Here is a 24,800-nt window from a genome sequence, read left to right on the forward strand (position 1 = left end):
ATGAGCCCATTGGGGTAGAGAGGAGCCACTATGAGCCCATTGGGGTAGAGAGGAGCCACTATGAGCCCATTAGGTTAGAGAGGAGCCACTATGAGCCCATTAGGTAGAGAGGAGCCACTATGAGCCCATTAGGTTAGAGGAGCCACTATGAGCCCATTAGATAGAGAGGAGCCGCTATGAGCCCATTAGGGTAGAGAGGAGCCGCGATGATTCCAGCAAGAGAGGCCTGTCTCTTTGATTAGGAGCACCGTGGTCACCACGGGATCACCATAGTTTGCCTTGATGTGGCAGCCACAGTGTGCGGAAACAAGCCTGCTGCTGATGCGTGTAATGAGGCAACACACGCAGGCAGGAGCTTCCTGTTCTTGCCACCTCCAACAGCACTGAGCATTGTTTACGAGCTGTGACCACCATCTTGTGAGACAAGACTTCACCGAGCCTGCATCTCAATAGTCTTTAAGCAGTCTCCTCTCCTTCATCTGCATCGGTCTGGAAACAGGATAGCAGGGAGCAGGACAATATGGTGGATGCTTACTGGGAATTTGTTGAGGAGAGGAAGCCATGCGATGCTATTGAGATGCAGCCTCAAAAAGTCTAAGCTGTAATACCACGGCTGAAACCTTTTGGGACCGAAGACAAGAAAGTGATGGTTGTCAAGGTGTTAAGAACACTGCACCAAGTCATCAGGTGGCCCTTTTCTCAGTGGAAAGAGAAGCGAACCGTTTTGTGCCTTTTCCATTGTGATCAACTGACGTGTCATGGATCAGTTTCAAAACCAACCCTTTGTGAAATCCCAATATCCCACCTCACCCCCTAATGAAAATAGATTCTGCCAATGTGTTTGTTGTGCTCCTGAGTGGCTTTTTTGGAGAAAAGTACCTTTTATGCCAAAGTGACAGTGTGGCATTGTTTTCAGTGCTCTGTGGGGTGACTCACCTGTCCCCCATCTCTCTCTCTCTCCCTCCTCCCCTCCACAGACACCACAGACCACTACGACCCGGACTACGACTTCCTGCACCAGGACCTGTCCAGCTTGGAGCAGATGACTCCTGTGCCAGTGGGAGCGTGCCTCAGCCCCCTGCCTGAGTCCCACAGCGAGTCTTCCTGCCCTGGCCCCGGTCCGCCGCTGGCACAACTCCACTTCAGCTCCCTCCAGGGCTGCTCCGTGACTTCCGCCCTGCCGCCCCCTGCCCTGCCAGAAAAGAAGCGCAGAGGTGGCGCCTGCTCAGGCTTTTCCGACGGCTCCTACTCGGGCTCATCCTGGTGCGTTTCCTTTGAGCGCCACCCATCCCAGTACGACAACCTCATGGAGGAGGACCTACCGCCTGTGCCCCCCTTTCCCCTGTTCACGCCCGACATCTTGCCCCTGTGCCACACCGCCGGGGGGTTTGTGTCTGAGTTCAGCGGCAGCGAGACAACAGATGTACCTCAGAGTCCACCGCCACTCCCTGAGAAGAAGAGCCGTCACAGTGAGTATCTGATGTCAGGGGGAGGCAGAAATAATTCATAAAAAGCCTTATACAATCTCTGCTGTTACCAGGATTTTGACATTTAAGCTCCAAATACAGCGGATTAGGCCCCTTAGGTATGTCTGTAATGCACATGGAGGCCTACTGCTGTGCTATAATGATAAAACCACAGAATTAAATAGAAAGATACGAGTAGCGTAACCAAATGGTAGTACATGCAGGCAAGAGTGTAGGCAAAATCTATTCAGTATGATTGGTTGCTGGGAAAGTTTAACCGAAAACGATTTTTGCATTAGTTTTCAAAATTCTTGGGTTTTGCTTTTGATGTCTTATTTTTGTTTACAATTCCATACATTTTGCTTTCAATTGGTTTTTGATTTCAACATCCATTATTAATTTCACTCATCCTCAAAAATATAATGTTTCCATTCTCAACTTTATTTTTCATGTTCACGATTGTATTTTTTAAAAATCAATACATATGGCGTGAAATTGACCCCGTAGACTTCAGCTACCAACTTCGGTTTGCCTCAAGAAAAAATGTTGTGCGCCCGAACAGATGACAAAAAAAAACATACCCTAGTCTAAAACGTCACAAAATGTTGTCATAATATATGCACAAACTCTTCCGAACTGTTTCGGCTGGGAAGCATTTGGACACCTTTATTGGGCAGGTGTGTTCGTCTAATACATGCTTGTAATCCCTGCAGATCTGCCATACTTATTATGTTCCTATAGGATTTGGTTGTTCCATCTTGCCCTCAACCCTCTGTCTGCTAGCTAGACCATCACAATGGAGCCAGCCATGTTGGATAGGACATGCTGCTGCTGAATGAAGAGCCGTTGGGAGTTCCATGCGCTTCATGTTTGTGCTGCGGGCTGGCCCTGTGGGGGTGTGTGGATGAGTCCACAGCTAGGAGCCCTGTGCGCACACATACACACACACACACACACACACACAGAGGCCTGGAGGTTTCACTTATGCCAGCCCTGTGAGCTCACATGAAATAATGTATTTGTTGATGGAATGTGTCAGTTAATAGAGGAGGGGACTCTCCCGGCTGTGCAGGAAATGAGCTTGTGCTGATTGGCCCTCTCAGCGTATGTGTTGAAGGGTGGCCATAACTATGTAGTAATCAGCACATTTTATATGTTCAGTAGCACTATAAAGAGCTTAAAACCAGGACCAGCAGGTTTGGCTGCACTTGTGCCTCCGCTAGCCTGTTTATTTAGATTTTCAACAACAGAGCACTGTTCTAATGACAAAATGGTCAGGGTTTCTACAGGGCTAGCATTGTCATCTCCCCCAAAATACAATTTTCTTGTTTTGAAATTGTATTTAATGCACACCACGACCATTTTTCATTTTTACAATTTACAGGATTGGAAGTGAAGTGCTCCATTTAAACCAACGTTTGACATTTAGAATTTCCTCCTCATCTAAACACTATAACAATGTGTAAACGGTTTGGGATACTCTGAAGAACACTGTCATTATCATCTACTAGCGCATTGTTATTGTAATATCCCGTTTTTTTTGGTCTGTGTTTGTGTGCGTCTGTGTGTGTGTGTGCGTCTGTGTGTGCACGTCTCACCCCCACAGTACTGAAGTACATGCAGTTTGTGGAAGACTACTCAGAGCCCCAGCCCTCAGTTTTCTACCAGATGCCACAGAGCAAGAGCATCTATGAGCAACGCAACAAGCACTTCCAGGAAGTCTACGGCTTCAATGACTCGTTTAGCAGCAGCGACTCTGTCCACGAGCCCCTCCCACCCCCGGCACTGCCACCCAAACAGAGGCAGCTGGTAAACTATAGCCCCTCACCTCACACTGAAGCCACACTGAGGCCTCACACTCCCCAGTGTTACAACATGCAGTACGCCAGCCCATCCACACACCCTGTTCACACACATCCATCACTTACCAAGGCCCAATACATATGCATTTCAGGAAACTCATTTTCTTATCATATATTGTACCAAGTGTGTAGGATTGAGTGGTGAGTGAGTCCATGATGTTTTAGCCCATCTGTATAACATAGAAGAATAAAAGCAGGGTGTTAAGTCCTAAACATCCAGAAGGCAAGCAGAGTCTAGTGGTAACTCATCTCCAAACTCTACTTCAATACATAGAGAAAACATTTTAAAAGACATGTTTTATTGTCACATACACCAACTACATACACTGCATATGGGTGCAGAGAAATGTGTTGCTTTACAGGGTCAGCCATAGTAGTATGGCACCCCTGGAGCAAATTAGGGTTAAGTGCCTTGCTCAAGGGAACTTTTGCATCATAAAAAAACATCTTAACAACAAATACAAATCAGTGCAACGGTACAATTTAAATTACTACCACTTCTCAGTAAGATGTGTTTTTTTCCGCCGGCATAAGACGGTTGGCCTTTTGTACAGACTTGTCCTCCATGATGTCCCATCTTACATCCCACCACTGTATTTGAATTGAATTTGTTTTCATCATTTTGGCCATTTGTTATGTTTGTTTCAGGCCTCTGCAAGGCTGTAGTAGTTTACTTCCCAGATTATATTCAATGCCATAATCTCTCTACCAGACATTCATGGTTGGAAAAAGTCATTTGCTCTGCCAGAAAAAAAAGCATGAACCCGATATAAATGAGTCAATCCATGCTCAAGGTTTATCCGTATTTACGGATATTTTTAAACATATCTAAAGCGGATCAAAATGTGAGATACGAAAATGAAACATTTCTGCACATTTTTTTCCTGTTATTTGGCCTTGTGGATTATTGCTTGCCCAGTTCATAGTGGGTGAGGATTAAGACCAATCACAGAATTTTCTGGGGAGCAGGGAAATAAAACAAGGATTGGTTTGAACTTAAGCTATAGATGTAGACAGGGGCACAACTTTGGTTTTAGAAGTGGGAACATTGGTTAAACATTTAAAAATTAAATGTATCCAGTCGGATAAACACGCCAAACAGCCTACCAGACCGCTCTGAGACGTCTGCATGGTCCTAAAGCACACCGTTGCCTCGTTTTGTATCACATTCCAATGATAAAACGAGAGGGGTCAGAATGTGGGGGGGGGACATGTCCCCAGTGAAAGATGCGCTCCTGGATGTAGGGAGGGAGAGGAAAGGGTGTTTGTGTTTCATGTAATCAAAAAGTTGTTTCTTTGCTGGCGGTTGTTAACTGACATGTCCACATTGTGTACTTTCTGATTGCCAGAATGAATAGACTTCTACCTGAGCAGAATGTCCACTCACTTCTGATACAGTAGCTTTTTTTTATATATATATTTTTTTTAATGAATGGAGTAGCGATCAAAATCAAATGTTATTAGTCACATGCGCAGAATCCAACAGGTGTAGACCTTAACGTGAAATGCTTACTTTCAAGCCTTTAACCTACAATGCAGTTTTTATATATTTACTAAATAAACTAAAGTAAAACAAATAGGTCATTTGTAGATGTAAGTAGGGGTAAGGTGACTATGCATAGATCATACAATATCATACTAATTATAGGATGTATAGTATCAAACGTCTTACCTGGACATACAATAGCATACGAATTGGATGATATACATCTTGGTGCATGTATAGTATTATACTATTTCTCTGAGACCAGGTTGCTTGTTGTGCCTTAACAACAAAGGAGAATCATGGAAATAATTTACGTTGGCAGGTAGGGGAACTAATGACAAAGGTTCGGATAATTTATGTAAATGCTTAGGTGAAACGGGTTAAAGGGAAAATCCACTCAAACTATATTTTAGTATTTTTTTCCTTTAGTCTACTGTTGATACGTTCCACGGAAACTCTGACATTTCCGACATGGTAACTGCGTTCAACAAATCAGCAAGTCGGAAATGTTGGAGTTTCCTAGTTCCGACAAGGATGTGAACGCGGACTAGTTCCCAGCAGTGTCACCGGCCACAGCATCATGATGATGCGTTTTAAATAAAAAATAAATAAAAAACATTTTGGATCTTCATTTTCCATTGCACTCATCAAATCTCATTCCTTTTTTCTTTTTGGAAAGCCCGGCCTCCATCAGAGCGATGCATAACACAGAGGTAACAGTAGAATATTAGAAAGCACTGGTGTGTTTCTATTTTAACGCTTTGTCTGCCGTAGCATTCTTTTAGTCCATCAAGCCTATTGTTTTCTGCTGCTTCTAGATTGGGCTTAACTATCTGCGTAGACCTACATCTTCTTTTGCTAAATAACATCTCCCACTGTACTTTCTCTCTGCTCCTCTCTTTCTACTTTCTCCTTCCCCCACGCTCTCCCCCCCCTTCCAGGCCTCCCACTCTGCCTCTTCCTCGTCCTCTTCCTCGTCCTCTCTCTCCTGCCACCTTCAGCAGTCGCAGGCTGCAGTGGTGGTGGAGGAGGAGACGGGGGCTGCTCTCAGCATGTCAGTCTCTAACTCCTCCCTGACCACCCCTATGGTGAGTGACTCTCAGTTGGCTTGTCTGCCTGCCTTTCTGATTCTCTGCTCTTCTCACTCTCTACAGTAGACTTGGCTTTAAATAGTATTTGTTTTCTTTCTAAAACGTTTTATTTAACCTGGAAAGTCACGGGCAAAGTGCGGTGCTAAATTAAATGAAAGTGTTGCACTTTGGGAACTATTTAATTGGTCCCACCGTGTCAGGCAAGCTCGATCAAGTGCATCAGAAGTATTTGAAAAGAAAACCAATACCAGTTGAAACCTTGTCTGCTCCGCCACAGACATGACTGCGCTTCTGCTTTAGAAGTATTGACACCAATACAAAAAGTTCATTTATTAGCCATTAGCCATTGTAGACATGGTCAGCTACTGATAAGGGAGTATATTGTGCAAAAAACACACACACTGGCAAACACACATTCATTCTTCACTCTCTATCAGACCCCTCAATATTTATACAATAAATGGCTATCTCTGTCAGAGAGAAATAGAGAAAGCATGCAGTTGTTTTCATCCAGAATTTGTGAAATGTGTTATTTATATTAGCGGATGTCATTCATTTAAAACTGGGGCTTGAACACAATCCAGAACTATTATGATATAAACGCAGCAAATTAATGTTCTGTATTCTTCTTTGTCTAATCATTCTAGTTTTGGAGCAATGATGAGGACAATTGATCTGTTCTTGCTGAAGAACCATTGATCCTTGTTGCACCCTTTTGACTTGGTTTCAATTAAACCTATATGCATGGGATATTCAACAGATCTGTTACAAGTTACAACAAGCACATTTTGTGAATATGTAATTTTGAAGAGACTGAGTGATTGTAGTCACTGACTAACCAGTCAGATACAGACAATATAGCCTACAGTCATATTGTTCTCCGATGGCAAGTATACCGATGCATCTCTCTCAATTATCTATTTCAAAAAATATTTGCTCTTTGACCTTGTAGATCTCTCAAGTAGCTTTTGTCTTAATCTCTCTTTCTCTTTCCTTCTCATTTCTCACCCTCGCTCTCTCAGCATAAGACAGTTCTCCGGTCATATTCTCAGGACTTTGCACCTCTCTGCCAATCTTCCATTCCATATCTTCTCTCATCTGTCTCTTCCCACTCTCCCATTGTCCACCAATCACAGAGCATGGACCTAGCGGCCCCGGGCAGTGGCAGCCCCGACCCTGTGCTGGTGGCCAACGGCTCTCTGGACAGCTCTCTTGCTATCGGTCTTCTCACTGACTCTTCTTTCTCTGACACTCGTCAAACCTCTTTGGTGAGCCCTACTAGCTGTGTGTTGTGACAAGTGTTAGGCACTGTGCGAAAAGAAAATGGGATTGCGTTTGACAGGGGGGGTGCTATTGAAGAAGAGCACAGATCTGGAGTAGGGTATAAACATTGTTAGCAAAGGGCTGTTTCAATGTCGGTGACGTGATGTTCTTATCCTTGAAAATAGGCCAAACCCTAGGTTTAAAAAAAAAAAACAAGTCTGCAGCTCTATGTATGCTGTGGTGATTGGAACAGTTGTTTCTTAGTGGTTTCATTTGAGATGATATAGGTACTTGTTTGTTTTGTCCGGCTAGTTGTTAGAAGCTTTCGCATTCGGAACCACATTTGCTTTTTCCAAGCATCTGTCATTCTCTTTGCTGTCTTTCTTTTTTCCCCCGTAGAGCGAAAGCGCTAACGAGGAAGGCGGGGAGGGAGAGTACGTTAATCTGTACACATCCAGCCAAGCCAACGGAGATGGGCTCTCCCGCCGAGTAAGTAGCCTTAGCAGAGAGGTTGCATGAGAGCGAGGAGAGAAAAGCGTGCTTTCACAGACAGTTGCACCATGACTGACAACAGACCTCACTAAGTAACCCTATCTGTATGTGACCTAACCACTCAGGATTCGTTGTGTCTCTTCGATCGCTTGGCATGCCCTGCTATGGTAACTGCCTGTACATGACCATGTTTCTCTTCCTTTCCCCAAATCCCCTACTACTGGACTGTCCCTATTAGAGGTTGACCGATTATGATTTTTCAACGCCGATACTGATTATTGGAGGACCAAAAAAGGCCGATACCGATTAATTGTCCGATTTTATTTATTTATTTGTAATAATGACAATTACAACAATACTGAATGAACACTTTTTATTTTAACTTAGTATAATACATCAATAAAATCAATGTAGCCTCAAATACATAATGAAACATGTTCAATTTGGTTTAAATAATGCAAAAACAAAGTGTTGCAGAAGAAAGTAAAAGTGCAATAAAAGCTAATATTTAGGTTCCTTGCTCAGAACATGAGAACATATGAAAGCTGGTGGTTCCTTTTAACATGGGTCTTCAATATTCCCAGGTAAGAAGTTTTAGGTTGTAGTTATTGTAGGAATTATAGGACTATTTCTCTCTATACCATTTGTATTTCATATACCTTTGACTATTGGATGTTCTTATAGGCACTATAGTATTGCCAGTGTAACAGTATAGCTTCCGTCCCTCTCCTCGCCCCTACCTGGGCTCGAACCAGGGTTACATCGACAACAGCCACCCTCGAAGCATCGTTACCCATTGCTCCACAAAAGCCTTGGCCCTTACATTGCAAGGGGAACAACTACTTCAAGGTCTCAGAGCTAGTGACGTCACCAATTGAAACGCTATTAGCGCGCACCCTGCTAACTAGCTAGCCATTTCACATCGGTTACACCAGCCTAATCTCGGGAGTTGATAGACTTGAAGTCATAAACAGCTCAATGCTTGAAGCACAGCGAAGAGCTGCTGGCAAATGCAGTAGTGCTGTTTGAATGAATGCTTATGAGCCTGCTGCTGCCTACCACCACTCATTCAGACTGCTCTATCAAATATCAAATCATAGACTTAATAATAACATAATAACACACAGAAATACGAGCCTTTGGTCATTAATATGGTCAAAATGTTTATTCTTTCAGTGAAATACGGAACCGTTCTGTATTTCATCTAACGGGTGGCATCCATAAGTCTATAATATTGCTGTTACATTGCACAAACTTCAATGTTATGTCATGATTATGTACAATTCTGGCAAATTAATTAGTCTTTGTTAGGAATAAATGGTCTTCACACAGTTCGCAACGAGCCAGGCGGCCCAAACTGCTGCATATACTCTGCTTGCACTGAACGCAAGAGAAGTGACACAATTTCCCTAGTTAAAAGAAATTCATGTTAGCAGGCAATATTAACTAAATATGCAGGTTTAAAAATATATACTTGTGTATTGATTTTAAAGAAAGGCATTGCTGTTTATGGTTAGGTACACATTGGTGCAACGACAGTGCTTTTTTCGCGAATGCGCTTGTTAAATCATCACCCGTTTGGCGAAGTAGGCTGTGATTCGATGAGAAATTAACAGGCACCGCATTGATTATATGCAATGCAGGACAAGCTAGTTAAACTAGTAGTATCATCAACCATGTGCAGTTAACTAGTGATTGTGTGAAGATTGATTGTTTTTTATAAGATCAATTTAATGCTAGCTAAAAACTTACCTTGGCTTCTTGCTGCACTCACGTAACAGGTAGTCAGCCTGCCACGCAGTCTCCTCGTGGAGTGCAATGTAATCGCCCACAATCGGTGTCCAAAAATGCCAATTACCTATTCTTTTGAAAACTTGAAATCGGCCATTCCGATTAATCGGTCGACCTCTAGTCCCCATTCCCTACTATATGGGCCTATGTGTAGTTCTTGCTCAAAGGACATCAGTCACTCCCCTGTCATTGTCTCAAGGGGGGTTTGTCTCCAAGTGACAGTGAGACATTTTCTATCATGTTCATAAACTTGGCCTTTAAGGTCAATGGTGGTTGTCCACCTGGGTCAGGTCTGGATCGTAGTAACTAATTACAACTGGATTCATGAATGGCTCTGAGTTAAGTCTGTGTATTTAACATCTTCCATAAGGCCTTTCATCAGGAAGGACAGCCCAATAAAACGACTAAACGCTCAGCTTATTTATTCAGTCTTTCTCGCTCAAAGTTCTCCCCATTCCCCATGTTTTTAGTAAAAAGACAATCTGTACTGTCTTCTGGGATGGAGATGGGTAGATACAGAGCCTTCAGAAAGTATTTACACCTCTTGACTTTTTCCACATTTTGTTGTGTGACAGCCTGAATTTAAGGTGGATTAAATTGAGATTTTGTGTCACTGGCTTACACACAATACCCCATAAAGTGGAATTACATTTGTAGACATTTTTACAAATTCCAAAATGTCTTAAGTCAATAAGTATTCAACCCCTTTTCTTATGGCAAGCATAAATACATTCAGGAGTGAAAATGTGCTTAAAAAGTCACAAATTGCATTGACTCACTCTGTGTGCAATAATAGTGTTTAACATTTGAATGACTACCTCATCTCTGTACCCCGCACATACAATTATCTCTAAGGTCCCTCATGGCCAAATCTACACTGAGTTACTAACCACAATGACATTGAATGTTCCTAAGTAGCCTAGTTCTAGTTTTGACTTAAATATTCTTGAAAATCCATGGCAAGACATGAAAATGGCTCTCTAGCAATGATCAACAACCAACTTGACAGAGCTTGAAGAATTTAAAAAAGAAAATATTCCAAGTATAGTACAATCCCGGTATGCAAAGCTCTTAGTCATATCCAGAAAGAATGATTCTAACATGTAACTCAGGGGGTTTGGATATTTATCTCATCAACATATTAGTGTTTTATTTTTCTTACACATTAGTTGTTTTGTGTAAAAAAAAAGAATAGACAAATCAATTTTAGTCCCACTTTGTAACACAACCAAATGTGGAAAGAGTCAAGGGGTGTGAATACTTGTGTGAATACTTTCTGAAGGCACTGTATATTAAGTGTATTGTGTATTTAGTGTTGCATTTGCACTAGAGAAGTGAGGCTAGAGTTATGCATGTATCCATACCACAGGAGATTGGTGGCATCTTAATTGCGGAGGGCTGGCCCATGGTAATGACTGGTGTGGAAGGTGGAATGGTATCAAATACATTAAAGATATGGTTTCCATGTGTTTGATGTCATTCCATTTTCTCCGTTCTAGTTATTGTTATGAGCCGTCCTCCCCTCAGCAGCCTCCACTGATCCATAGAGCGTATAATATTAATAGTGTGTGTGAACTACCATTGTCTGTTTTCCTCAAAGCTGGCGGAACAACTCACTGAATACTAAGTTGAAACCTCCATGTGCTTAGATAACGTACCCACACATCTACCTTAACTAAGAAAGTATTTTCACCTTTATCTTGACTTCAGGGTCATGTTCATTTGGTACCGAACAGAAGAAAATAACCTGAAACAAGCATAGAAATAAATGTCCAATGAGAAATGCACATTATCATTTTCCACTGCAAATCATTGTGAAACCTTTTCTGTGCCATGCCCTAACGAACATGACCTCAGGCTGCTGGATTTGGTGCGAGACCGGTCCTAACCACTCTGTGTTGTTATCAGGACTCGTCTGCCATAGATGACTCACTGGAGGACACTGCCTCGGAGAACCCACTGTGCAATAACAAGGACATGTCCGATGACCGGTAAGAACCATACCATGACAGTCTGGCCTTTCTGTTTCCTTTTATTTTGAGGTTAAATAACTAATAAAATATTCTCCATTGTTCCTACTCTCCAGTGACAGAAGGAAGGATTCCCTTTTTTGTTATATTCTTTTTCTCTTTCTCACTCAGCCGAAGACAAAAGTCGTCTGAAGATGGGCAGAGTAGCGAGGAGACGGATGAGCTTTCCCTCATCGATCACATGGAGATCATGTCCCGGTTAACACTAAAGCAGGAGGTAAACGTGTCCTCGTTTTCTACTGTTGATGGTCAGTCCATTTTACCTCGCGTCTCTTTCAGATCAAGCTGTTTAATCATAGAGCAGGAGATGCCTCTTTTTATGTGATGCTTCATAGGATCCTACATGGCTCTACGGTGTGACTATTTTACTCGCATATGCGCCTAGAAATAGATGTGTGCAAACTTTTTACATTTATTTATTTATTTTTTTACCCCTTTTTCTCCCCAATTTTGTGGTATCCAATTGGTAGTTACAGTCTTGTCTCATCGCTGCAACTCCCGTACAGAACTCAGGAAAGGCGAAGGTCGAGAGTCGTGCGTCCTCAGAAACACAACCCAGCCAAGCCGCACCGCTTCGTGACACAATGCACGCTTAACCCGGAAGCCAGCCGTACCAATGTGTCGGAGGAAACACCGTACACCTGGCGACCGTGTCAGCATGCATTGCACCCGGCCCGCTACAGGAGTCGCTAGAGCACGATGGGACAAGGACATCCCCGCCGGCGAAACCCTCGCGGCCGACTGTAACCCTAAACCCGCAGTGCCAACGCTCCACTCAGGAGCCATTTAGCTGAAAGTCTACTAAAGTGTGACTTTGCGTGTTTCTTGGCTATTTACCCCATGGGTCTCCCGAGAATCTCAACGAGTCCCCGACTGTAAACAGAGCCTGGTCCCACCAGGATCAAATCTTTAAGGCACATTGTAATTGATTCTGCATCCACTCCAAAGACCCCCGTTTGTCCATTTCTTAGAATGAAAGTCTACTAAAGTGTGACATTTTATTTTTGTTCTCGTGTTTCTTGGCTATTTCCTTGTAAAAAAATGTCAGCATAGATCCCTGTCCTACAAGAAGGATACTACTAATACAGAATAAGCCACCAATACCAATCAGCTGTTTACAGAGAGCTTGCCCTCTGCTGGCCCCTGCCTCTGTAACTCAAATGCAACGTCCCTGTCTGTTACTGTTACGAGGTCCAGAGCCTGCTGGTTTTCTGTTCTACCTGATAATTAATTGCACCCACCTGGTATCCCAGGTCTAAATCAGTCCCTGATTAGAGGGGAACAATGAAAAAAACACAGTGGAAGTGGCTTTGAAGTCTACAGTTGATTTTGAGGGGGCTATATGATCACATTCTCACAGTAGATGATAAATATGTAGGTGAAGATCTGGAGTTAGCATGGCAAGGTCAGTGCGGCTTTAGTAGAGCCTATCTCCTTATAGAAAACCCCCTCATGGCTAGCATGGCTTTTCAAAACATATTTTTCAATATTTTCAGAATGGTTTCATCAGGGCAGTCACTTGTAGGGCTACACTAGGACTCCTCATGAGGTCAACAATTAGGCTAATCCTCTCTCTCTGCTCTTACAACTTTATCTGTCCACATGTGATACCAGAACGATGACGGTCCAGATGTCCGAGCCGGATCGGGGGATATTTTATTAGTCCACGCCACAGAAACGGACCGCAAAGGTATTTATGACCTCCGTAGTACACCCCCCTCCCCCTATTACATGCAGTCGGTGTCCACTCAGATGGAAGGTACAAGTTATCCTTTAAGAATCAATGGGTGTATATATACACACTACCGTTCAAAAGTTTGGGGTCACTTAGAAATGTCCTTGTTTTCAAAAGAAAACATTTTTTGTCCATTTAAAATAACATCAAATTGATCAGAAATACAGTGTAGACATTGTTAATGTTGTAAATGACTATTGTAGCTGTAAGGCCAGCATCCCGGAGTCGCCTCTTCACTGTTGACATTGAGACTGGTGTTTTGCAGGTACTATTTAATGAAGTTGCAATTTGAGGACTTGTGAGGCGTCTGTTTCTCAAACTAGACACTCTTAACGTACTTGTCCTCTTGCTCAGTTGTGCACCGGGGCCTCCCACTCCTCTTTCTATTCTGGTTAGAGACAGTTTGCGCTGTTCTGTGAAGGGAGTAGCACACAGCATTATACTAGATCTTCAGTTTCTTGGCAATTTCTCGCATGGAATAGCCTTCATATCTCAGAACAAGAATAGTCTGATGAGTTTCAGAAGAAAGTTATTTGTTTCTTTTTGAGCCTGTAATCGAACCCACAAATGCTGATGCTCCAGATACTCAATTAGTCTAAAGAAGGCCAGTTCTATTGCTTCTTTAATCAGAACAACAGTTTTCAGCTGTGCTAACATAATTGCAAAAGGGTTTTCTAATGATCAATTAGCCTTTTAAATGACAAACTTGGATTAGCTAACACAATGTGCCATTGGAACACAGGAGTGATGGTTGCTGATAATGGGCCTCTGTTCGCCTATGTAGATATTCCATAAAAAATCTGCTATTTCCAGCTACAATAGTAATTTACAACATTAACAATGTCTACACTGTATTTCTGATCAATTTGATGTTATTTTAATGGACAAAAAAAAGTGCTTTTCTTTCCAAAGCAAGGACATTTTTAAGTGACCCCAAACTTTTGAATGGTAGTGTAAATAATCCATGTATAGTCCAAAAATGGATGTAGCAACTAAGGATTCTAGCTTTTACTAGTACTGTTTTTCTATAATACACCCAGACTTTCCTTCTTTCCAAATAGAGCTCTGGGGAAGCGAGAGGATATTCAGTAATCTCCTTTGTGGTCTTCTTTACCAGATCTTGTCTTGTACTGTGAGGCTTTCCTGACGACGTACAGAACGTTCATAACCCCAGAGGACCTTATCAAAAAGCTGCACTACAGATATCCTTTCCATGCTTCACTTCTCACATGTGGACCCAAAGAGTTTCCTCCAACAAAGCCTGCTTGGTTGAGAAAATGGGGAATGGGTAGCAAAATCCCTACCACATCACTCCCCTAGTCGTATACCCTCTGAATACTGTAAGATGTGTAATATACTTTGACTATTTGTTTGTTTTTCTTAACACCTCCACACATACACCAGGTTTTGTCACTGCCCAGATACCTTCAAGAAGAAAGTCAGCAAAAACACCTTCTTTGTTCTTGTCCGTGTGGTGGACGAGCTGTGGTGAGGTCTCTAGCCTGCCATTTGACCAGAAGTCTAGCTATCAAAAACTTGCAATCTACAAAGAAAAGTTTGTCCTTCAATGACTGTGCAAACAAAGACGACTCTTATTCACTTTTCCTTTGGTCTGTTCCTGGTAAAAGGGGGAGGGGTTAACCAGTCATGATTACAGAAACGCAAACTCGTCACTTTTTGGCTATTTTCACTGTAGACCCGAAGAAGAAACATTTTTTGGGGGGGGTGTCTGTTTCTCATATCAAAATAATTGACTGAGCACAGAATGCATCCCTACATGTCCTACAAAGAGAATATCAATCAGAGTTCAGAGCATGATGTCAGATATGTCATATCAAAATGAGTGCTTCATCCAATATCAATGTGTGACAGCTGTGATCAGCCAGCCGCATCCCCTACCAGCCAATAGCCTGCTCGGTTGTCTGCTCTTTTTGCGCATATCCATCAGTTTTCAAATGTAATTTAGCCGTGATGGCAAGCTGGTGTGTGCAGAGAGTGATTGGACTTCTTATACATTTGTTTAATTATTGGAGCAGCTCGCAGCGCAAGTAAACACCTCCTCAGGTCTTTTTCCACCTTCACCTCCCTCTCTCATACCCTTCTCTCATCTCTCCATCCCCTCGGCTGTGTGTGTGTGTGTGTGTGTCAGTCTGGTGGAGATGACGGAGGACATCCTGATGCAGCTGATGGACTTGGTGTTCAGGCTGGTGTGTAACGGTGAGCTGAGCCTGGCCCGCGTCCTCCGCACAAACATCCTGGACAAGGTGGAGCAGAGGAAGCTGCTGCGCTACACCTACTCGCTCAAACCACTGGCCGCAAGAGGTGTCGCCGCCAGGTAGGTCCGCCCGCAATTAGACGAGGATACTGTGACAGCTAAAACGTCACGTCCCTTGTCTCTGTATAATGGATCAATAAAGATTGTATTGCAATGTATTTTGTATTGTTTCAGAGAATGTTACCGCTTGCAGAGGCATTTAGAAATGTTCTGCTCCGTGACAGTGAAGGATTTCCTTGTTGTGTTCTGAACATCAATGTATCACAGTGTCTAGTTCTATCTTTGGCCATATTCACTTTCTTCTAATTTCCTCCCCCCATTTCCTGTGTGAAACTTTAGACCTGGGACCCTGCACGACTTCCGAAGTCATGAGATCGCCGACCAGCTAACTCTCCTGGATGCAGAGCTCTTCTACAAAATTGAGGTAGCTCATCCAAGCATGTCTTTCTCCTCCTCCTGTGTATGCTGCCCCTCTGCCTAAAAAGTTAGTTATTCGTGTCTCTCTCTCTCTGGACAGATCCCTGAGGTGTTGCTTTGGGCTAAGGAGCAGAACGAGGAGAAGAGTGCCAACCTCACACAGTTCACAGAGCACTTTAACAACATGTCCTACTGGTAAGCCTGCACCTCACATCTTCTCTTAGTCACCACGCTGCTTATCTTGTTCACTGCAGCACTTCAGTTCACTGCCCTCTCTCCGAGAGGAAAGCAGCCAGGTCTGGAGAACATGTGATGAAACTGATGCATCTCTCCCCCTTCGTGTCTCCCTCAGGGTACGCTCCATAATCATTCTGCAAGAGAAAGCCCAGGACCGAGAAAAGCTCCTCCTCAAATTTATCAAAATAATGAAGGTATGCCTTTTGAAATGTGGATACTTGAGCAAACAGTTGTTTTGGGCGTGTTTGTTGAAAAAGCAACAAATTCTCAGGTGCATTTTAAGATGGTCTCCCTCCACTCTCTTGCAGCACTTACGGAAGCTAAATAATTTCAACTCATATTTGGCAATATTATCTGCCTTGGATTCAGCTCCCATCCGAAGACTGGAGTGGCAGAAAACAACCTCAGAGGTGAGATAGACTGTGGTCTAATCGATGTCCAAAGATTGCTCTGAAACATCAATTTATTGTTAAAATAAAAAAGTGTAATCCTCACAGCAGTTCTTTTGACCTTTATTTAACTAGGCAAGTCAGTTAAGAACAGGTTAACTGCCTGTTCAGGGGCAGAACGACAGATTTGTAACTTGTCAGCTCAGGGATTTGAACTTGTAACCTTCTGGTTACTAGTCCAACGCTCTAACCACTAGGTTACCCTGCCGCCCAGTTACTGTAAGGTAGCTCTAATATGAACTCTCTCTACACATGTGGGTGTTGTTTGATGTTAACATGGACGACTGTCACTGTTCTCTTTACAGGGCCTAGAGGAATACTGCACGTTAATAGACAGCTCCTCGTCGTTCCGGGTCTACCGAGCGGCACTGGCAGATGTGGAGCCCCCATGTATACCATATCTGTAAGTCAACCTGCTGGTTTAAAGTGTATGCACTTTGCTGTTCTGTAATTCAACCTGCTGGTTTAAAGTGTATGCACTTTGCTGTTCTGTAATTCAACCTGCTGGTTTAAAGTGTATGCACTTTGCTGTTCTGTAATTCAACCTGCTGGTTTAAAGTGTATGCACTTTGCTGTTCTGTAATTCAACCTGCTGGTTTAAAGTGTATGCACTTTGCTGTTCTGTAAGTCAACCTGCTGGTTTAAAGTGTATGCACTTTGCTGTTCTGTAAGTCAACCTGCTGGTTTAAAGTGTATGCACTTTGCTGTTCTGTAATTCAACCTGCTGGTTTAAAGTGTATGCACTTTGCTGTTCTGTAAGTCAACCTGCTGGTTTAAAGTGTATGCACTTTGCTGTTCTGTAATTCAACCTGCTGGTTTAAAGTGTATGCACTTTGCTGTTCTGTAAGTCAACCTGCTGGTTTAAAGTGTATGCACTTTGCTGTTCTGTAAGTCAACCTGCTGGTTTAAAGTGTATGCACTTTGCTGTTCTGTAATTCAACCTGCTGGTTTAAAGTGTATGCACTTTGCTGTTCTGTAAGTCAACCTGCTGGTTTAAAGTGTATGCACTTTGCTGTTCTGTAATTCAACCTGCTGGTTTAAAGTGTATGCACTTTGCTGTTCTGTAAGTCAACCTGCTGGTTTAAAGTGTATGCACTTTGCTGTTCTGTAAGTCAACCTGCTGGTTTAAAGTGTATGCACTTTGCTGTTCTGTAAGTCAACCTGCTGGTTTAAAGTGTATGCACTTTGCTGTTCTGTAAGTCAACCTGCTGGTTTAAAGTGTATGCACTTTGCTGTTCTGTAAGTCAACCTGCTGGTTTAAAGTGTATGCACTTTGCTGTTCTGTGGGTTAAAGTGTATACACTTCGCTGTCACAAGTGATGCAAATGGATTTGCACGTCTACCATTTGTATTGCTTACTTTGCATTTCTCGTCTTTACTGTTTCATGTTTTTTTTCCTCACGACACACAGGGGTCTTATCCTCCAGGACTTGACCTTTGTCCATCTGGGCAACCCTGATCAAATCAACGGGAAGGTCAACTTCTCCAAGCGCTGGCAGCAGTTCAACATCCTGGACAGCATGAGGCGCTTCCAGCAGGTGTATGTATACAGTGGTCAATCTGGCTGTCGCTCTCATACAGCTTTATGTTCAACGCACTTTTCTTTCACGTAACAATTTGTTAAATCATTGGCCTATCTTGGAATTTTATATTTTCCATTAACTTTTACCACCTTTGCAATGTTTAGATGGTGTTTTCCCTCTCTCCCAGGCATTATGATCTGAAACACAACGACGATATTGTCTCCTTCTTCAACGACTTCAGCGACCACCTGGCAGAGGAGGCTCTGTGGGAGCTGTCTTTGAAGATCAAACCTCGGAACATTACGCGGCGCAAAACAGAGCGCGAAGAAAAGACATAGGAACATGTCCCACTGTATTGGGCCTTGGGTCAAACTCTTCATGATTACAAGAGACTACAAATGAGAACTGTGAAGGCAGCTAAAAGACTGGGATGTTTTTTTGTTAGTAGTTTACAGGACCTCTCTGCTGTGGATTGCACTGGGTCTCAGTCCGTGTGTGAGTAAAGCCAGTGGGATAGACACTGTGCAGAGCACAAAGTGTTGGGAGGCTCGCAAAAAGATTCCTCATGTTCACCTTTGTCGCCAACCTCATCCACCCAATGCCATATTATGGGTATAGTCCAAGCATTTCAGGATCTCACAACCAGAGACATTGTCCTGACTAAAACCATATCATACTGATGTGTGCCATGGGAAACACCACTCAGTTTAGGCTTCTTTTTTTATATGGGACACCAGCCCTTTTTTTGATGACAAACTGGGATACCATAACGTCTGACATGGCAGAGAACCGCTGTTGGTGGTGCAGAACTTTGAGGAAAATACCTCAAATCACCCGGGTCTGCTTCAAGACTACTGGTGGTAAAGATATTACTGATGCACACAAGACTGAATTTTGTAGTTCAAGGAAGTGTTGTATGACACTGTCTGACTGATGCAATGCAATTTTCCTTTTGTTCTTTAAAAGGATACTTCAGAAATGGGGAGACGTGATATGAAGTTTATATACAGTACCAGTCAAAAGTTTGGACACACCTACTCATTCAAGTGTTTTTATTTGTACTATTTTCTACATTGTAGAATAATAGTTGATATCAAAACTATGAAATAACAAAAAAAATGTTTTACCTTTTATTTAACAAGGCAAGTCGGTTAAGAACAAATTCTTATTTACAATGACTGCCTACCCCGGCCAAACCCGAACGATGCTCCCAATCACAGCCGGATGTGATACAGCCTGGATTCAAACCAGTGACTGTAGTGATGCCTCTTGTACTGAGATGCAGTGCCTTAGACTGCCTTGCCACTCAGATCCCACATATGGAATCATGTAGCAACCAAAAAAGTGTTAAACATGTCAAAATAGATTTTATATTTGAGATTTTTCAAAGTAGCGACCCTTTGCCTTGATGATAGCTTTGTACACTCTTGGCATGCCTTAAAAGTTCATTTGTGGAATTTCTTTCCTTAATCCAATTGAGCCAATCAGTTGTGTTGTGACAAGGTAGAGATGATATACAGAAAATAGTCATATTTGGTAAAAGACCAAGTCCATATTATGGCAAGAACAGCTCAAATAAACAAAGAGAAACGACAGTCCATCATTACTTTAAGACATGAAGGTCAGTCAATCTGGAAAATGGCAAGAACTTTGAAAGTTTCTTCAAGTGCAGTTGCAAAAAACCATCAAGCACTATGATGAAACTGGCTCTCATGAGGACCGCCACAGGAAAAGAAGACCCAGAGTTACCTCTGCTGCAGAGGATAAGTTCATTAGAGATACCTGCACCTCAGTTTGAAGCCCAAATAAATGCTTCACAGAGTTCAAGTAACAACACATCTCAACATCAACGGTTCAGAGGAGACTGCGTGAATCAGGCCTTCATGGTCAAATTGCTGAAAAGAAACCACTACTAAAGGACACCAATAATAAGAAGAGACTTGCTTGGGCCAAGAAACACGAGCAATGGTGGAAATACCTCCTTTGGTCTGATGAGTCCAAATCTGAGAATTTTGGTTCCAACTGCTGTGTCTTTGTGAGATGCAGAGTAGGTGAACGGATGATCTCTGCGGTTCCCACCGTGAAGCATGGAGGAGGTGTGATGGTGCTTTGCTGGTGACACTGTCAGTGATTTATTTAGAATTCAAGGCACACTTAACCAGCATGGCTACGACCGCATTCTGCAGTGATACGCCATCCCATCTGGTTTGCGGTTAGTGGGACTATCATTTGTTTTTCAACAGGATAATGACCCAACACACCTCCAGGTTGTGTAAGGGCTATTTTACCAAGAAGGAGAGTGATGGAGTGCTGCATCAGATGACCTGGCCTCCACAATCACCTGACCTCAACCCAATTGAGATGTTTTGGGATGAGTTGAAAAAGCAGCCAACAAGTGCTCAGCACATGTGGGAACTCCTTCAAGGCTGCTGGAAAAGCTTGTTGAGAGAATGCCAAGAGTGTGCAAAGCTGTCATCAAGGCAAAGAGTAGCTACTTTGAAGAATCTCAAATATAAAATATTTTGATTTGTTTAACACTTTTTTGGTTACTAAATTATTCCATGTGTTGTTTCATAGTTTTGATGTCTTGTTCTACAATGTACAAAATAGTAAAAATAAAGAAAAACCCTTGAATAAGAAGGTGTCCAAACATTTGACTGGTGTACTTAAAAATTGAACGAACACCTCACGAGTGGCGCAGAGGTCTAAGGCACTGCATCGCAATGCTTGAGGCGTCACTACAGACCCGGGTTCGGTCCCAGGCTGTGTCACAACCAGCTGTGACCAGGAGTCCCATAGGGCGGCGCGCAGTGGGCCCAGCGTCGTCCGGGTTAGGGGAGGGGCTTTACTTGTCTCATCGCTCTAGCAACTCCTTGTGGCTACAGGGTGCCTGCAGTCTGATTTCGGTCGTCAGTTGAACAATGTTTCCTCCGACACATTGGTGCAGCTGGCTTCCGGGTTAAGCTGGCGGGTGTTAAGAAGGGCAGTTTGGCGGGTCATGTTTCGGAGGCCTCTCCTGAGCCCGTTGGAGAGTTGCAGTAATGAGACAACATTGCAATTGAAAATCACAAAATTGAGGAGAAAAAGGGGATAAAATAGAATATAAAATAAAACATTAATGAACAAAAAGGTGATGTGATTTGTGTCAAGGGATCTATACATAGCAGTGAACATTACAGCAATCATAAGTGGACCTTAGGCAAGCATGTCCATATTGAGTCTCTCTCAAAGACTGAGGGACACCTCAATGCCAAATGAAGCAAATACAAGATGGCACATTATCCCTTGACAGAATCAACCCTACCAGACCACAGATCCCTGTGCAAGTAAATAAAACCTGCAGTATTTCTACATGTTGTGTGTGCATTATTTATTCCTCTCTGCCATAGTCATCCTGTGCAGTGTGCAAATAGATGGTATCAAGTAAGCATAGAATGAATGGAGGGTCAATGGAGGTTTTCCTGATGAATAAAACATTTCTAATGGCAATCATGCCTGAAATATGACAGTCAGAAGCTCAGTCAGAACATACTTGGAAAAATCTGTCCCGAGCCATTGGACAATTTTCTCCCCATTTCATTGAAGAAGTGAACCTTTTGAGTCTCAAATTGATTGCAGTACCAAAGTCAGTGCACCAATGTATTCCAGTGTAACCACAGGAGATTCGCAAAAACACCACTTCGATACAGCTACAACCGGACGCGACTTTTTCGGAGCAAGTTAGAACTTAAAGCAGCAGGTTTGGAGAATTAGATTAGGGTTAGTGAAAATGCTCTTCTAACCGTCTACAAAGTCACTTCCAGTCGTAGCTGTATCAAAGTGCCGTTTTTAGGGAGTCCCGACCGCAGGGCTGTCCATCCGTGAGACCATAAATCAGTAGTCGACTTGAGGGTCTGCTGCTGTGGAGACAGCCTCTGTCTAAACTTGGGGAGATTCTCATTTGGTCAAAAGACCATCCTCTCCTCGACGACTCAGTCCTCTCCTCCGTGACCTGGAAACCGATAAGTGGTCGAGTAGTGTCAATTAGTTAGTAGGCGACCGGAAGAGTGTCCTCACTACCTCCCGCCGAGGAAGCACAAGGCCTTTTCTCATTTGGGAAAAAGTCTGTCCTCCATCTCCTCCGTAACCCGGAAACCGATAAGTGGTCGAGGAGATGTCAATTCATTAATAGGCAAATGGAAGATGTCCCCTTCTCGATATCCACCGGTCATCGAGGATATTCATGTGTATCCTGAGTCCTCCACAGAAGTGGTTTAAAATTTGCCACACACCCTCTAAATCAGCTTTTGTTTTGGTCGGAGGATAGCATGCACACATTTTAAAACAATATGCTACTTATAGTTTTACCTATAAAATGTATGGCAAAACTAACTTATGTTTTTATGACTACACATTTATTCAGGGTTCTACCACTGTAAATGTAATTTGAGTTGAGTTATTTCATACAAGCGCATTGTCCACATTCAGTCTCCTCGCCACCTCTCCTTGATTGCCTTTTACAAATGGAGGCGAGAGGGGACGGCGGAGAGCGGACGCAGGAGTTGAGCAAATCAAATTGAGAAAAGGCGTAGTGCTATCTGGGATCTTTGTGTCGTCCCTACCCTTCCCTCATAAATAAGTACTACTCAACACTACTATACAAAACCTACTGGTTTTACTAAATGATTGCTTTTGAGATGTGTATCCACTGCTACTTAAGTAGTTTTTGGGGATATCTGTACTTTACTATTTATATTTTTAACTACTTTCACTCAATATATTTTCCCTAAATTATGTCAGTGTTGGAGTGTGCCCCTGACTATCTGTAAAAAAAATAATTTGTGTGATCTGGTTTTCCTAATATGGAATTTAAAATTATTTATACTTTTACTTTTGATAGTTAAGTATGGTTAAAATCAAATACTTTTAGACTTTTACTCAAGTATAGCAGTTGGGTACTTTATCCACCACTGACCAGTAGTGATTTACACTACCGTTCAAAAGTTTGGGGTCAAATACAAGGACATTTCTATCTACATAGGACATAATCAGCAATCATCACTCCTGTGTTCCAATGGCACATTGTGTTAGCCAATCCAAGTTTATAATTTTAAAAGGCTAATTGATCGTTAGAAAACCCTTTTGCAATTATGTTAGCACAGCTGAAAACTGTTTTACTGATTAAAGAAGCGAAAAAACTGGCCTTCTTTAGACTAGTTGGTTATCTGGAGCATCAGCATTTGTGGGTTTGATTAAAGGCTCAAAATGGCCAGAAACAAAGGACTTTCTTCTGAAACTCATCAGGCTATTCCATGCAAGAAATTGCCAAGAAGCTGAAGATCTGGTACAACGCTGTGTACTACTCCCTTCACAGAACAGCACAAACTGGTGCTAACCAAAATAGAAAGAGGAGTGGGAGGCCCGGTGCACAACTGAGGAAGAGGACAAGTACATTAGTGTCTAGTTTGAGAAACAGACGCCCCACATGTCCTCAACTGGTAGCTTCATTAAATAGTACCTGCAAAACACCTGTCTCAATGTCAACAGTGAAGATGCGACTCTGGCCTTCTAGGCAGAGTTCCTCTGTCCAGTGCCTGTTCTTTTGCCCATCTTAATCTTTACTTTTTCTTTGCAACTGCCAAGTGCACATTTTATTAATTCAAGTTTCTAACTTGTTATATCAAACAAGAAATAAGATTTATGCTAATATATTTCTATTATTAAATTCATTTGAGGCCTTGTCTTCATTCAGCTTTGACTTATGTATCTTGGTCCTGTTTCTTGTTGCAATCACATTTCTCCACCATGTACCCTTTTAGAAAATAAAGACAAGTACAAGAGACAACCAACTAGAAGCCATTATCAACCATCTGCCAGCAGAGGTCACATAAGACAACACAGAAAAACATTTGATAAACAATGTTAATCTTACCAACAATGGCCTCCAGTCTTATTTGGAGGGCCTCCTTGGCAACAGGTAAACAAAAGAGGAAGTAGAATGGGTAAGTATACCAATATGAACATACTGTACATGTGCATACAAACATACTTATTAGCTAGCAAACAGAAAACAGGCTGCATAGCTACATTTCAATAGGTCCGTGCTATCTGGGGTCCTTGGGACATCCCTACCTCATTAATGTTGACATAATGGGTAAGGGTTAGGGTAGGGATGTCCCAAGGATCCTGAAATAGCACTGTACCTTCTTGGTTACCTTAACTTTTTCAAAGGGGGGTGAGATGACACAGGAGTTGAGCAAATCCAAATGAGAATCTCCCACGGAAATTCAGGCTTAGGTTTTGCGATGTTTTGAATGGTCAAAGATGGAAAAAGTACCCAATTGTCATACTTGAGTAAAAGTAATGATGAAATAATAAGTAAACAATTATTCAAGTAAAGTAAAAAAAATAACTGGTTTTACTATGAATCAAATTCCTTATAACCAGTTGAATGATATGTCAACATTTAGATTTCTCCCTAAATAGACATACCAAAACGTAATTATTTTTCATGATGGCCATAAACAATAACGGGTCATGTTGCATAGTTTAAGAAAGGTCTTGAACATTGTTGTATAAATTGCTGAGGTGTACTCACTTCTGAGGACTCAATCTCAAATATTATGAATAATTATTTTTTTATTACCTATTCCCGAAAAAATTGAGCTTGAAATGACAGAAATGATTTTAATATAGTAACACCT

General features: G+C 42.4%; 1 protein-coding gene across 3 annotated transcripts in view; it reads left to right on the top strand.

Moving 5' to 3' along the window:
• Positions 1-19,150, top strand: part of LOC112248224 (rap guanine nucleotide exchange factor 1-like) — a 48,750-nt gene extending 29,600 nt beyond the window's left edge. Inside the window, exons 9-25 of one of the 3 annotated variants that reach the window (XM_024417075.2) lie at positions 978-1,469; positions 3,073-3,275; positions 7,042-7,173; positions 7,568-7,657; positions 11,360-11,442; positions 11,593-11,698; positions 13,096-13,171; positions 14,334-14,418; positions 14,612-14,704; positions 15,366-15,551; positions 15,831-15,915; positions 16,009-16,103; positions 16,261-16,339; positions 16,454-16,555; positions 16,900-16,997; positions 18,006-18,134; positions 18,305-19,150. In XM_024417075.2, the coding sequence (XP_024272843.1) occupies positions 978-1,469; positions 3,073-3,275; positions 7,042-7,173; positions 7,568-7,657; positions 11,360-11,442; positions 11,593-11,698; positions 13,096-13,171; positions 14,334-14,418; positions 14,612-14,704; positions 15,366-15,551; positions 15,831-15,915; positions 16,009-16,103; positions 16,261-16,339; positions 16,454-16,555; positions 16,900-16,997; positions 18,006-18,134; positions 18,305-18,455 (2,285 nt within the window). In that variant the 3' untranslated portion in view covers positions 18,456-19,150. The remainder of the gene's footprint in view (positions 1-977; positions 1,470-3,072; positions 3,276-7,041; positions 7,174-7,567; positions 7,658-11,359; positions 11,443-11,592; positions 11,699-13,095; positions 13,172-14,333; positions 14,419-14,611; positions 14,705-15,365; positions 15,552-15,830; positions 15,916-16,008; positions 16,104-16,260; positions 16,340-16,453; positions 16,556-16,899; positions 16,998-18,005; positions 18,135-18,304) is intronic. The other 2 variants (XM_024417076.2, XM_024417077.2) reach the window with 2 other exon arrangements.
• Positions 19,151-24,800: the final 5,650 nt, after the last annotated feature.

The sequence above is a fragment of the Oncorhynchus tshawytscha genome, linkage group LG04 (genome assembly GCF_018296145.1).
Source record: "Oncorhynchus tshawytscha isolate Ot180627B linkage group LG04, Otsh_v2.0, whole genome shotgun sequence".
In the NCBI taxonomy this organism is placed as follows: domain Eukaryota; kingdom Metazoa; phylum Chordata; class Actinopteri; order Salmoniformes; family Salmonidae; genus Oncorhynchus; species Oncorhynchus tshawytscha.